The sequence below is a fragment of the Marmota flaviventris genome, chromosome 5 (assembly GCF_047511675.1).
Source record: "Marmota flaviventris isolate mMarFla1 chromosome 5, mMarFla1.hap1, whole genome shotgun sequence".
Classification (NCBI taxonomy): domain Eukaryota; kingdom Metazoa; phylum Chordata; class Mammalia; order Rodentia; family Sciuridae; genus Marmota; species Marmota flaviventris.
Genome location: NC_092502.1, coordinates 89,785,960 through 89,801,693, shown reverse-complemented (window position 1 = coordinate 89,801,693; position 15,734 = coordinate 89,785,960). Strand labels below are relative to the sequence as shown.

At 34.0% G+C, this 15,734-nt stretch overlaps 1 protein-coding gene across 13 annotated transcripts in view; it reads right to left on the bottom strand.

Annotated features, from left to right (window-relative positions):
* Arb2a (ARB2 cotranscriptional regulator A) overlaps window positions 1–15,734 on the bottom strand; it is a 474,828-nt gene that overhangs the window by 308,345 nt on the left and 150,749 nt on the right. For all 13 annotated transcript variants that reach the window (XM_027927921.2, XM_027927922.2, XM_071612418.1 and 10 more), the window contains one exon: window positions 769–834. In XM_027927921.2, the coding sequence (XP_027783722.1) occupies window positions 769–834 (66 nt within the window). The remainder of the gene's footprint in view (window positions 1–768; window positions 835–15,734) is intronic.

The window sequence follows — 15,734 nt, the reverse complement described above, 5'->3', positions numbered from 1 at the left end:
CACTGAGCCACATCTCCAACCCTATTTTATTTAGAGATAGGATTTCACTGAGTTGCTTAGTACACTGCCATTCCTGAAGCTGGCTGAAAATTGCAATCCTCCTGTCTTAGCCTCCCAAGCCCCTGGGATTACAGGCATGCATGCCAGTGCACCTGGCTCAATATACAGTTTTTATAGAGTAAGACAGTAGATCTTAAAGTCAAAAATAAAGAAATTTGAATCCAAAAAACATGGCTTTCTCATTCCCATAAAGGTACTAAAATCTTAGTTTTTATGTACTTCTAGAGGAAGGAAAGTTTCCAAATCAACCAAGGGTTGGCACAGTTATTATTACAAAGGAAGCATCAGGGATGAATTTGGGAACATATAAAAGAAACAACATACTATATTTTTTAAATCAATAAATATTTAAAGAGTTGATGAATGTCTAATGCAACAAAAAGTGTACCGGTGTATTTCAAACAATTATTCCAGTGAAACAGAACAGGTTAAAAGAAAGGATGATTCTTTTAATTGTGTCACTATTTTCCTAAAACAAGTAAATCAGTATTTTTTTCCTTTACATTGAAGAGTTTGACTTTCAAAGAATTACTGCACATAATAAGATGAAAAATACTGACAGGAATTTAAAATTATTAGTATCAATGCAATAGAAGCTTTACATTTAAACTAAACACAATTAACATAAAACATTTCCAAACTGAAAACAAGTTTACTTAGAAGCAAACATGTTATTAGATATTAATACTTTATAAAAATTGAACTTACTGGAATAGAGATTTTTTTCAAATTACAGTCCTTCTCCAGGAGTTCATATACATACTTCGTGATAATCTACGTAGGAAAGAAATAACACATTAAGATGCAATGTCATCCATTATCAAAATCGGTGTAAATTTTGGTAAATATTTGAAAGTTATTGCTCTAAATGAATATCTCTTCATTTCAGAATGCTTTGCTACCATATTAAGAGACTGGTTGCATATAATGGTTTATTTTCTGTGATTTTATTAATAACAATGAAACAGTACTAAGGATTAGGATCAGTTATTATAAAATTACAAAACATAATACTATCTATTTTTGTAAAGGAATACTCTAAAAGCATATTCTATCAATGTTTCTAGAATCTGTTTCCCTTATACAGTCTATATAGGAATTATACTAATATAATTTCTTAGGAAGTCTGAACTTTAACATCTCTTTTGTATTTACTACATAAAGAGGAAAATACCACAGGTATTATAAATGGAAAAGAAAACTGATCCAGCAAAGTCAGATACCAGTTAATATTACATTTAAAGGAGAAAGAAACATGAACTCCTCAAAGCTATCCATGTACCAATTCCTGGAATTTGTGAATATGTTACATGGTAAATGGGCCTGCATATACAATAAAGGTTAAACACCCTAAAATGGAGATTATTCTTTATTATCTGAGAACCCAACATAATAAGCTGAGGCTGGCTCTGAACTTGCAATCCTCCTGCCTCAGTTTCCCAAGTCACTGGGATTATAGGCATAGCCTATATGCATGGCTTAAAAACCTTTTTTAACTGCTGAATCATGGCTTAGAAAGAAAGCATAAAGGATTCTTTCAATGCCTTCCAGATAGCATAAGACTACAGTATGATTTTAGAAAAATAAAAATAAATAAATGAGTGAAAAGATAATTTCAAAAAGAGATGAAAATACATTTATCAGAATGCCATCTGTGTTCAAAAAGCCACCAAAACTGTTCAAAGATGAAAAATAAAAGGGTAAAGAGATTAATCACCCTCTAAAATTAAGAAACAGAGCAACTTCTAATTTCCATTCCAGTGTGTAAAGAGATTGAACATAGTTACTTCTGACTTAACAAAAAGAAAAAAGCTTAGCAAACTCCCAATCAACAAAATATCATGCTAAGTGAAATAAGCCAATGCCCAATAACCAAAGGCCAAATGTTTTCTCTGATATGTGGATGCTGATCCATAATGGGTGGGGGAGAAGGGAATAATGGAGAAACTTTGGATTGGACAGAGAGGAGTCTTAGATCCATGACTTTGAGTGTTAAGAGTAGATGAACTAAGCTAAAAGAAATACTCTAACATGCTGAAATATACCTAAGAAATTCTATACCTCTTGCAAGCAAAGAAAATCTCAGAAATGATAATCAACACACTCCCTGAATTAGTAAAACATAAAATATAACATTGAAAAGAAAAAACTTTAAAACATCTAATTTTTTTTAAAAAAGTTAAACATTTGAAAAGTAACAATTTCTAAAGAACCTTAGATTAATTGTTTGTTACCTAGTAGAAATCTAGTTATAATTGATGGAATAAAATTAAATGACTGGTAATTAGTATAATGTACTCTGGGTTCTCTGCTTAAAATAATATGTATATGCTGTTTACATTAGATTTTCAAAAACAGTTGAAAAGTTTTGTTTTGCATAAGCATCTTGTTTTTATATCACTCATTTATTTGCTTAGAAAGCACAGATTTCACAAGCCAAAGAGTCAATATAGGCAATCTCATTTAATCACAAATGTATAAGAAAAATAAAACTTGATATAATGAGGTCCTATTATTCTGAAACTTTAATAATATTTTAGAGGAAGACTTTTGTTTTTAACAAAATGTGTAGTAATATTGAATATATTCTGTGTTATTCATTTTTTACTTTGCTTGTAGCATTTAAAATCCTACAGCTTTCAGGGAATCAGTATTATTTATTTCATTTCTAAAAAAACAAAATGTAATTGGTAAGAGATTCTAGATTTGGCCAATGCCTGTGTTTAGAACAAGTTTATCCTTAAAGCAGGTGTTAGTAACATTCACATTTGTACCTTCAGGACCAAACAGTTTATGGCTCAATAAAATCAGATTCAGTATTATACCAGAAAGATAGTGTAGTATTTCTACAAATATTACACATTAAGAGGATGTAATCTACACAATGTTTTTAAATTTTTTTAAATTTTCGTTCATTCTAATTAGTTATACATGAAAGCAGGAGTGCATTTCGATACAATGTACACAAATGGAACACAACTCGTCATTTCTCCGGTTGTATATGATGTACAGTCACACAGTACATGCAATCATACATGTACCTAGGATAATGATGTCCATCTCATTCCAACATCTTTCCCACCTCCATGCTCCTTCCCTCCCCTCACTCCTCTCTGCCCAATCCAAAGTTTCTCCATTATTCCCTTCTCCCCCACCCATTATGGATCAGCATCCACATATCAGAGAAAACATTTGGCCTTTGGTTATTGGGCATTGGCTTATTTCACTTAGCATGATATTTTCCAACTTCATCCATTTACCAGCAAATGTCATAATTTTATTCTCTTTTAAGGCTGAGTAATATTCCATTTTGTAATACTCCATTTTTTTTATCCATTCATCTGTTGAAGGGTATCTAGGTTGGTTCCATAGTTTAGCTATTGTGAATTGACCTGCTATAAACACTGATGTGGCTGCATCACTGTAGTATGTTGATTTTAGGTCCTTTGGATTTAGACTGAGGAATGGGATAGCTGGATCAAATGGTGGTTCCATTCCCAGTTTTCTAAGGAACCTCCATATTGCTTTCCACAGTGGTTGCACCAATTCACAGTCCCACCAGAATATATGAGTGTACCTTTTCCCCCACATCTTCACCAACACTTATTGTTGCTTACATAATGAATTTAATAACACATGTTATTTTTCATTTTTAAACACAATAGAAAAATTTATAACGACTATAGCTTAACAAAAACAGCAATTATAGATGACCGAATATTAAATAATCACTGTCAGAAAACAACAATGAATGCATAATCAGTTTTACTTTCTACTTTACCCTGCTCTTATGTTTTAGATAATTATTTTATAAATCACATACAAGAATCTCTTTGTTTTGCTGATTTAATACATGCTGGCAAGCACCTCTAATTTATTGTAATTATTGAATTTAGATTTTATTTTTCATTTTATTTTGTACCTTCTATTTACCTTGCTTTTTCTATGCTTTGTTCTTTTCCTATCTTTTCTTTTTCTTCTATGCTTTGTTCTTTTCCTATCTTTTCTTTTTCTTCTATGGCCTTTCTAGAATGAATTATATATTCTAGTTCTATTTCCCAGGTGACAGCCTTACAGTTTTACTATGACCATCTTGCACACAAATGCCTAACATTAATGTCTCTCTTCTCCTCTTGAATACAGACTTTAAAGGAATCATTACTCCATCTTTTAAACTCATCTTACCTCTTCCGTAGTATTTATTTATAGTGTATTTGTTTCATCTTATTTCTGTACATCTATTGGGTGATAAATACTGGGGATGTTTTATATAGGTCAGTCTATTTAGATTGTTTCAATGCTTATCAATTACTTTGCTCAGCATTCCTTCTTCATTGCATCTCATTTTCTCCCAATAGATCAGGTTTCTTCCTCATCAGTTCTTTAAGAAAAGGCAAATTGTCAGCCTTTGTCTAAAAATACATCTAACTGAACCAAAGTTTGAATGATAATTTTGTTTGGGCATAAAATTATAGATCCATTTATTTTCTCTGGTGTCTTCCGTTTTCCATGGTTATTAATACTTCTGCTATCAAGGTTGTTGAGATTATAGGTATTCAGGCTTCACTGTCTGGTTTCTTTCATTATCTTCCCTATAAACCTGAGGTGCTGCAGTCTAACAATGATTGGTTAGGTATACTTTGCATCTTCTGAGGACTCAATGTACTTCCTAAATCTTGGATCAATGCAAAACAATTCAAGAGAGTAATTCACTGCTTAAAAATCCCTTACTCACATTCTATTCTTCCAGGACTCCTATTATCATTCTTATTCTGCTATCCATGTTATAAGCTCTTATTCATATTTTCCATCCCTTTTTGTTGCTTAGGGCTACATATTGAGTAATTTTCTTATGTCTATGCTCTAGTAGTCTAATACTCCCTTCGGTGGGTCTAATCATCTATTCAGATACCCTACTGCAATTTTAACTTTATTGACAATACTTTGACTTCTACACATTTGGTGTTACTTAAAATCACTATTTTCTTTTTAAAATTGTTTTAGCCTTTTTAAATATACTACTGTTATAGCTTGGATCCTGAATATCTCCCTAAGGCCCATGTGTTAAAGGCTTGGTCCCTAGCCTGTGGTGGTTGATCCTTAAGGAGGTGGGGCCTAGTTGAAGGAAGTTAGGCCCTTAAGGTCATGACCTAGAAGGAGATACTAAAATCTGATCATTTTCTATCATTCTCCTTACTTCTTGGCTGCCATGAGGAACACAGACCTATTCTGACCCATATTCCCACCATGATGTACTGCACTGCCACACATGCAAAAAACAGGGCCCAGTAACCATGAACAGATATCTTTGAAACTGTGAGCCCCAAATAAACTTTTCCTCCTCTAAATTGCTCTTTTATTTTTTCTAATTTGTTATATATGTCTAAATTGTTCTTGTCAGATGTTTTCATCACAGTGACAAAAGCTAACATAGAAACAAACCCAAATCACATACACTTGATATCATGCTTAGAGGATACAGGATCATAGCTAAAGTACTTCTGTCAACAATGATAATGTGAATATAACCATGAGAAAACATCAGACAACTTCAAGTTGAAGGTTATCTACAAATGTTCTATACTCCTCAACAAAAGACCAAGAAAGATAAAGAGAGGATAAAGAATAGTTTCAGAAAAAAACAGACAAGACAACTAAATGAAATGTGTGAACGTGGAATTGATCCTGGACTTAACGAGAAACTAGTTTTTAGGTGTTATTATATAATTATCAACATTTAAAAATGAAAATTTCCTGGTTCTGATAATTATACCACAGTCATTAAGAGAATGTTCTTGTTCTTAAGAAATACACAACAGTGCATTTCTGTTGAAGAAGCACAATGCTTCCAACTTCCACTCAAATGATTAAGGAAAGGATTAAGTAAGTAATATATAAGTAATCATGCAACTTTTTTATAACTGTGAAAATATAGCAAAATAAAAAGCCATCTTAAAATTTCACAAAATGTTCTTATTCCTAGTTTAGATGCTATTGACATTGTATATTTTTCCACAGGTTAATTCAAAGGAAATGTGACAGATGACAAATAGGGTAGTAAAAATTTGCTTGCATTAAAACATTTTCATTTCTTGAAACATTACAAGACTCCAACTATATTTGGGGATAATTTCAAGCATTATTGCTTGTCAAAGTCAAGACTACTTTGTTGTTTGTGCCTATGTTAATACTTATATAAAATTCTCTTAACTTCCCCCCTTTTCAGTAATTCCCCAAAATTCAATTCAAATGCTATCATAACTGATATTTTCACTGAATTTGCCAATGAACTTTGTGCCTTTCCAACAACATTTAGTATTTCATCATGATTATCTCATATTCTCATTTGCCTACTAAATGTAAGTACCTGAAGAACAAAAATTAGATCTCACTTTATCTCAGTAACCTTCACACCGCTGATGCTTAATACATAAATGATGAGTAAGTATAAAAATGTAATTGGTAGTGGTTGCAGACATGATACTCCATATTTATGAAAAACTATAAGAAAAACAGTTTCAAACATTAATCATTGTATTTTAAAATAAATTCCTATTATCTAAAAATGAAAATACAAGAAGAAGTATGAGAAGTCTCACTCCAATCCCTGTTTTCCTCCATTGATTTCCCCTTTACTCTGCACCCCCTGCCAAATTAGCAATCTTAGTCATGTGTTCTGTGTTCATTTGTGCCAATGTAATAGAAATAATATGTATTTTCTCACTGAAAAGACAGACAGTATACTACATATGCATACTTATGCAGGTGAGATTTCCTGGGCAAAAAGGGATAGTAAATAAATCTTGGATCAATGCAAAACAATTCAAGAGAGTATTAGATATTATAGTTTATAAGAAAAAACTCTGCACCCCCACCCCCACAACCCTGGACAAGCCCAGGGAATGGGAATCATGAGGGAACCACCTCCCTCCACAAAAAAGACAGTATACTAAACATATTATGCTGCATAATCTATTCTTATAACCCCCCCATCTCTGACATCATACTAAATACATTCTATTACTTTATCACCTAAAAATTTATCCTGGTGAGATCCAAGATGGTAGAATAGAGGAGGTCATGTTCTTGGCTGCTCCATGGCATGAAATCAGCAAAGCAGAAAGGCAGTTTCTCCACAAAGTGGGTGAACAAAAGGGGGTGGGTGTTACTTGAACCTAAAACTGGACATTCAAAGCAGACCCGGGACACAGGAGGTTGGATATAATAAGGAAAAAATCCCCCACAGCAGAGCCACTTCTACAGCCCAGCCTGAAGTTCTAGCCAGACACATCCCTCCATGAGTATAACAGAGGGTTAAGTGAATTAAAGAAATCTACCTTTGGGGGAGGCCCAAGGTTTTTCTGGGAACTGAGCATTTAGAGACCAATGACTTTGCCCAATAAACCTGAATGATGCACTACATGGTATCTGTGTGTGGGGAAAGAAGCTGCCATCTCTCTGAGTGGCATGAGGAGGATAAAGAAAGGAATCATTTTGCAGCTGTGATGTGGGGGCCAGCAACTGAGAAGCTGATTCCTGGCAAACCTGAGTTTGGCCCAAAATTACAGGACCAGTAAACACAGGTTGTACAACATAGAGTGCGCTTAAGTGACGAGAAGAAAATCAAATCCAGAGAGGTTTACAAAGGGGACACAACTGATTGCTGAAACCCAGCCTGACTCTATGCCTCCCCTTCTAATCCAAATGTTTGCAGATCTCGGGGGTGGGGGGGAGGGAATATCTGGCCAGGAACTTGGAAGGGCCAGAGTGGGAGAAATTGTTTGGAGACTGAACCAGAGACCAGGAAATGTGGGATCTGCAGGTGATGTAGGAGACTAAGAATTGGCTCCACCAATACATAAGTAGAACCCAGGGGACATCCCTAGAGTAAAATCATCCAGTGTGGACTAACAACTACTGGTCAGTGGAGTTACACTGACTTAAAATTTCCAGATCAATTAGCATTCAGTGAAAAGCCTGGAGCCTGCCTAAACCCAAACTCTACTGCCAGGAACTCTGCTTAAGGAGTTCACTCCAGCAATCCAGAGGGTAGAGCATCACACTCCAGAAGATCCCCACCTAAAACTGTTGAGAAGAGAATCTGAGAATATTTTGAACTCCAACAGAAAAAATTCTTTAACTGTTCATCAAGATTATTTTTTTCTTTTCCCACTTTTTAAAATTCTTATCCACTCTTTCATTAAGACTTTCATGGTACATGAATATTTATACAGTTTCCTATTTTATTTATTTGCATCTCTAGCATTTTTGAAGCAAGGTAGTTTACATGGATTAGTTTTTTTGTGAACAAAGATGTTTAATTAGTATATTTTAATTTTGTATTTTTTAAAAATTTTTGCTTTATATATATTTTTCTCCTATTTTTCTTTATTCTCTTTTCTTCTACTAACAGCCAATCTCTATTGTTATCTCTTTCAATCTTCCTTTCATCTTTCACTGCTGTCTTCTCTCCTCCTCCCTCATAATCACACATCCTATATCACTTCTGTCCTCTCCCTGTCCACCATTTGAAAACGTAAATCCTTTTCCAAACTTGCTGTTTTTATTACAGGGAATAACTAATCATATCATTTTTGTTTATTGTTATAATTAACATTGTAGACATCATAGTAGGAACTATTTGGTTTAATGATATAAATTTTTTGCATTGGTTGTTGTTATTATTTGTCTCCCCTAAACAGTGAGGTACTAGAAACATTCAGGGACAATATAGGACCACAAGATAGAAACTCTGCTGCCTCAGATCCATATTGTTAGATGGGTATACACACAAACAACATGAAAAAGCAAGGGAATAAATAACCTCAAGCAAACACAAACAAAGATACTCCAATAACAAAATCCATTAACACTACAGTAGAAGAAATAGAGATTCTGAAAAAGAAAAAGAAAATCCTTGAAATGAAGGAAACAATAAACCAAATTAAAAATTCAATAGAAAGTATCACCAAGAAACTAGACTACTTGGTTATAAGTTCTCTGTTGAAGGAACTGCTGAGCTAGAGCCAGTCCTAAACTAGACTACTTGGAAGACAGAACTTCAGGCTATGAAGACAAAATATATAATATTTTTTATAGTTTTTAAAAATTTGTTCTACTTAGTTGTACATGACAATAGAATACATTTCAATTCATAGTACACAAATAGAGTGCAACATTTCAATTCTCTGGTTGGTACACAGTGTAGAGACATATCATTCCAGCAATCATACATGTACCTAGAGTAATGATGTACGTCTCATTCCACCATCTTTCCTATCTTCATAATGTCTCCCAACCCTCCCCTTTACCCAATCCAAAGATCTATAATCTTAAAAATAGAGTTGATTATGCAGAGAAGATGTTAAGAAACCATGGAAAGAATTTCAAGCTGGGCATGGTGGCACATGCCTCCAGCAGGTCAGGAGGCTGAGGCAGGAGGATTGTAAGTTCAAAACCAGCCTCAGCAACTTAATAAGGCCCTGTGCAACTCACTGAGAACCTGCCTCTAAATAAAATACAAAATAGGGCTGGGGATGTGGCTCACTGGTCAAGTGCCTCTGAGTTCCAAGAATTATGGGATAACATGAAAAGACCAAATTTGAGATTATCAGGACAGCTGAAGGTGTAGAGATACAATCAAAGGAATGCACAATCCTTTCAATAAAATAATAACAGAAAATTTCCCAAATCCTAAGAATGAAATGGAAAATGAAATACAAGAGGATCCCAAATGTGCAAAATGACAACAGACCCACATCAAGCTACGTTGTAATGAAGATGCTTAGCATATAGAATAAGGAGAGAATTTTAAAGGGTGTGAGTGAAAAATATCAGATTATGTAAGAGGGAAAACCAATTCGGATCTCAGCTGATTTCTCAGCCCAGACCACCAAAGCTAGGAGGTCTTAGAAGAAGGTATATCAAGCTCTGAAAGAAAATGAATGCCAACCAAGAATCCTATATCTGGCAAAATAAAGCTTCAGATTTAAAGATGAAGTAAAAAGCTTCTGTGGTAAACAAAAATTAAAAGAATTCACAATGAAAAAGCCTACACTTCAGAATATTCTCAACAATATATTCCATTATGATGAAATGGAATACACAAGTGAAAATCAGCAAAAGTAATAGTCAATCAAAGGAGAAAACTAATTCAAATTAAAAATTAGAAATGAACCAAAATGACTGGGAACATAATCATATCTCAATAATAACCTTAAATATTAATGGCTTCAACTCATCAATCAAAAGACAAATACTGGAAAATTGGATTAAAAAACAAGACCCAACAATATACCTCATAGGCAAAGACATCCAAAGACTGAACGTAAAAGGATGGGAAAAAATATATCACTCACATGGATCTTGTAAATAAGCAGGGGTTTCCTTCCTCATATCAGATAAAAGAGGACTTCAAATCAAAGTTAATCAGAAGGGACACAGAAGGACATTTAATACTACTTATGGGAATCATACATCAACAATATATAACAATTGTAAATATTTATGCCCCTAACAATGGGACATCCATGTACATCAAACAGTTCTCAACTTCAAGAATCAAATAGACCGAACACAATAATGCCACGTGACTTTAACACACTTTTCTCACTACTAGACAGATCTTCCAAACAAAAAACTAAACAAAAAACTATAGAACAAAATAATATAATCAATAATTTAGATTTAAGAGACATATGTATAATATTTCATCCATCAATCAGTGAATACACTTTCTTTTCAGCAGTACATGGATCCTACTCTTAAATAGATCATATCTTATGCCATAAAACAATTCTTAGTAAATACAAAAAAAAGAGAGCTAATACTCTGCATCTTATCAGATTATAATGGAATGAAATTAGAAATCCACAAAAGAATGAAAAACAGAAACTACAATAATTCGTGGAGACTAAATAATATGCTATTGAATGATGAATGGATAAGAGAAGAAATCAGGGATAAAATAAAAAAATAATTAAAGGTAAATGAGAATAGTGATACAACATATCAAAATCTCTGGGACAGGGCTGGAGTTTTGGCTCAGTGGTAGAGCGCTTGCCTAGCATGCATGAGGCACTGGGTTTGATTCTCAGCACCACATATAAATAAGTAAATAAAATAAAGGTCCATAAAAAACTAATAAAAATACTTTTAAAAAAATCTCTGGGACACCATGAAGGCAGTGCTAAAAGGAAAGTTCATGGCATTGGGCTCATTCATCAAAAAAACAGAAAGTCAATAAAAGACCTAACAGTACACCTCAAAGTCCTAGAAAAAGAAGACCAAATCAACACCAAAAACAGCAGAAGATAAAAAATAATTAAAACCAGAGCTAAAATCAATGAACTGACAAAACAAAAAGTTTGCTCTTTGAAAAAAATAAATAAAACTGATAAACAACAACACTAATGAAGAGAAAGAGCAAACTCAAATTACTAAAATTTGTAATGAAAAAGGAAATATCATGATGGACACTATTGAAATACAGAAGACAATTAGATACTATTTTGAAAATTTATACTCTAATAAAATAGAAAATATTGAAGACTGACAAATTTCTATAGTCATATGATCTACCCAAACTGAATCAGGAGGATATACACAATATGAACAGAGTGATTTCAAGCAATGAAATAGAAGATGCCATCCAAAGCTTACCAACAAAGTAAAGCCCAGGACCAAATTGAGTCTCAGCTGAGTTCTACAAGACCTTCCAAGAAGAACTAACACCAATACTTCTCAAATTATATACCATGAAATAGAAAAAGAGGTAACCCTTCCAAAATCGTTCTATGAAGCTAGTATCACTCTGATACCAAAACCCTTTCAAACAAAGACACATCAAGGAACGAAAACTTCAGACCAATATCCCTGATGAACACAGATGTAAAAATTATCAATGAAATCCTGGAAAATCACATGCAAAACCATATTAAAATCACAGTGCACCACGATCAAGTGATGTTCATACCAGGGATGCAAGGTTGGTTCAATATAAGGCAATTAATAAACATAATTTATCACATCAATAGACTTACAGACAGGAATCACATGATCATCTCAACAGATACAGAGAAAGAATTTGACAAAATCCAGCACTCCTTCATGTTCAAAACACAAGAAAAACTAGGGAAAGTAGGAGCATACCGCATCATTATAAAAGCTATCTATGCTAAAGCCAAGGCCAACATCATTCTAAATGGAGAAAAATTGAAACATTCCCTCTAAGAATTAGAACAACAAAAGGATGCCCTCTTTCCCCACTTGTATTCAATATTATCTTGAAACTATAGCCAGAACAATTAGACAGAAGAAAGAAATTAAAGGGATATAAATAGGAAAAGAAAAACTCAAAATATCACTATGTGCGGATGATATGATTCTATATTTAGAGCATTCAAAAAATTCCACGCAAAACATTTTAGATCTAATAAATGAATTCATCAAAGTAGCATGATATGAAATCAATACTCATAAGTCAAATGCATTCTTATACATCAGTGACAATTCCACTAAAAGAGAAATTAAGAAAGCTAATTAAGAAGAGACACACACACCAAAAAAAATTTTAGAAATTAATCTAACAAAAGCAGTGAAAGAACTCAACAATGAAAACTAAAGAACATTAAAGAAAGAAATTGAAGAAGACCTTAGAAGTTGGAAAGGTCTCCCAAGGTCTTGAATAGGCAGAACTAACATTGTCAAAATGACCATACTACCAAAAGCAATATACAGATTTAATTCTATTCCTATTAAAATCCCAATGACATTTTTCATAGAAATTGAAAAGGTAATCATGAAATTATTTGGAAAAATAAAAGACCCAGAAAATAGCCAAAGCAATCCTTAGTAAGAAGTGAAGCAGGAGGCATTACCAGACCTTAAATTATACTACAGAACCATAGTAAGAAAAACAGCGTGGTGCTGGAACCAAAGCATATATGTAGACAAATGGTACAGAAGAGAAGACATGGGGACAAATCCACATAAATACAGCTATCTCATACTAGACAAAGGTGGCAAAAACATATATTGGAGAAAAGATAGCCTCTTCAAGAAATGGTGCTGGAAAGATTGAAAATCCAAACAGAGCAAAAAGAAATTAGACTCCTATCTCTCGCCCTGCAAAAAAACTCAACTCATGATGAATCAAGAACCTAGGTATTAGACCAGAGACCCTGCATGTAATAGAAGAAAAAGTAGGCCCAACTCTACATCATGTTGGCTTAGGAACCAAATTCCTCAACAAGACTCCTAATGCAGAAAAAGTAAAATCAAGAATCAATAAATGGGATGGAATCAAACTCAAAAATCTTCTTTAAAGCAAAGGAAACAATCAAGAATGCAATACAAGAGCCTAAAGAATGGGAGAAAATCTTTGCCATCTGTACATCAGATAGAGCATTAATCTCCAGGATATATAAAGAACTCACAAAACCTATCATCAAAACAACAAATAACCCAGTCGATAAATGGGCAAAGAAACTGAACAGACACTTCACAGAAGAAGAGGTATGAGTGGTCAAAAATATGGAAAAAAAATTTTCAACATTACTAGCAATTAAAGAAATGCAAATTAAAACTACAATGAGATTTCATCATTGTAGTCAGAATGGCAATTATCAAGAATACAAGCAATAATAAGTGTTGGCGAGGATGGGAGAAAGAGGTACTCATACATTACTGTTGGAACTAAAAACTGGTGCAACCTCTCTGGAAATTAGTATGAGACTTCTCAGAAAAGTTGGAATGGAACCACCAGTTGACCCAGTTATCCCATTCCTTGGCATATACCCAGAGGACTTAAATTTAGCTATAAAGTGACACAGACAAATCAATGTTCACAGCAGTTTGATTCACAATAGCTAGGCTATGGAACCAATCTAGGTGCCCTCGAACAGAGGAATGGAAACAGGAAAATGTGGTACATATACACAATGGAATATTACTCAGCCATAATGAAGAATGAAATTAAGGCATTTGACAGTAAATGGATAGAACAGGAGACTATCATGCTAAGTGAAGTAAGCCAATCCCCAAACACCAAAAGCCTGATGTCCTAATACACGAATGCTGACTCACAATAGGTGGGGATGGAGTGGGGAGTGGAGGTTCAGCAGATTGGACAGGAGTTAATGAGGGGAAACAAGGAGAAAGGATGGGAATGGGAAAGATCATAGAATAAATCAGACATAATTTTCCTACGTTCATATATGAAGACATGACCAGTGTAACTCCATATCATGTACAAGAAAAAAATGGGAAGTTATACTCCATATATGTATGGTATGTCAAAATACACTCTATGGGGCTGGAGATGTGGCTCAAGCGGTAGCGCGCTCGCCTGGCATGCGTGCGGCCTGGGTTCGATCCTCAGCACCACATACAAACAAAGATGTTGTGTCCGCCGATAACTAGAAGATAAATATTAAAATTCTCTCTCTCTCTCTCTCTCTCTCCCTCTCCCTCTCCCTCTCTCTTAAAAAAATACACTCTACGGTCATGTATAACTAAAAATAAAAAGAAACACCTGTATTAGCAGTAAGCAAAAGAAAACAAAAGAAAAAGAAAAAAATTGTCTCAAAAAAACCCTAAATTCCTGTGGTGACAGGCCCAAAAGCACATGCCTCTAAATCCATCAACTTGGGATGCTGATGCCAGAGGATCAAAAGTTTTAAGGCTACACTTAGGAACTTAGTGAGGTCCTAAGCAACTTAGTGTTTCAAAGTAAAAAATAAAAAGGGCTGGGGATGTGGCTCAGTGGTTAAGTACCCTTGGGTCCAATCACTGGTACCCCCCCCCCCCAAAAAAAAAGAATTCCAACTTATTATATGAATTGGCAGAAATCAGACATAGAAAAACAGTACAGTGGGCTGGGGTTGTGGCTCAGTGGTAGAGCGCTTGCCTCACACATGTGAGGCCCTGGGTTCGAACCTCAGCACCATGTAAAAATAAATAAACAATAAAGGTATTATATCTGTCTATAACTAAAAAAAAGAAAAGAAAAGAAAAACAGTACAGCATATGCTTTTTCATGTGTGGATGTTTGAAAATTTTGATTGAAATGTAGAAAAGTGATTCCTAGAAGCTGGGAAGGGTAAGCAAGACAGAAATTGGATTACAGGTACCAAAACAGTGAGACAGAAGTTCCAATTCTGTAGTTCACAGGGGTAATTTCAAGAGTTTATAATAAGTTAGTTTTATATTTTCTTAATAACTAGAAGAGAGGCACTCAAAAGCTCCAAACAAAATGTAATTACAGGAAGACAGAAACATTAATTATCCTGATTTGATAAGTATGTACTACATATTTAAAGAAAGATCACACTGTATTCCATATATATGTAAAATCATTGTGTTAATAAAAAAATCTGTTTAATATTGACTCAATCATGTACACATGTACCAATTATCACACTGTACCCCTAATTAATTATGTACAATTAATACTTAATTGAATAAACATTTTTTTAAAAGAGTCCTTATTCTAAACAGCACCTACCATAGCCTAGAGATACTTTCCATAGTATTCTCTGACCTGGCCCTACAGAGAAAACAGTCTGATCCACAGATTTTTCTGTGAAATATACTTTAAAATGCACTGCTCTAGATTCTTCCCTGCCTATGTAAGTCTCTATGATCTTAGTCTAAATACTAGGAATATTCAGACA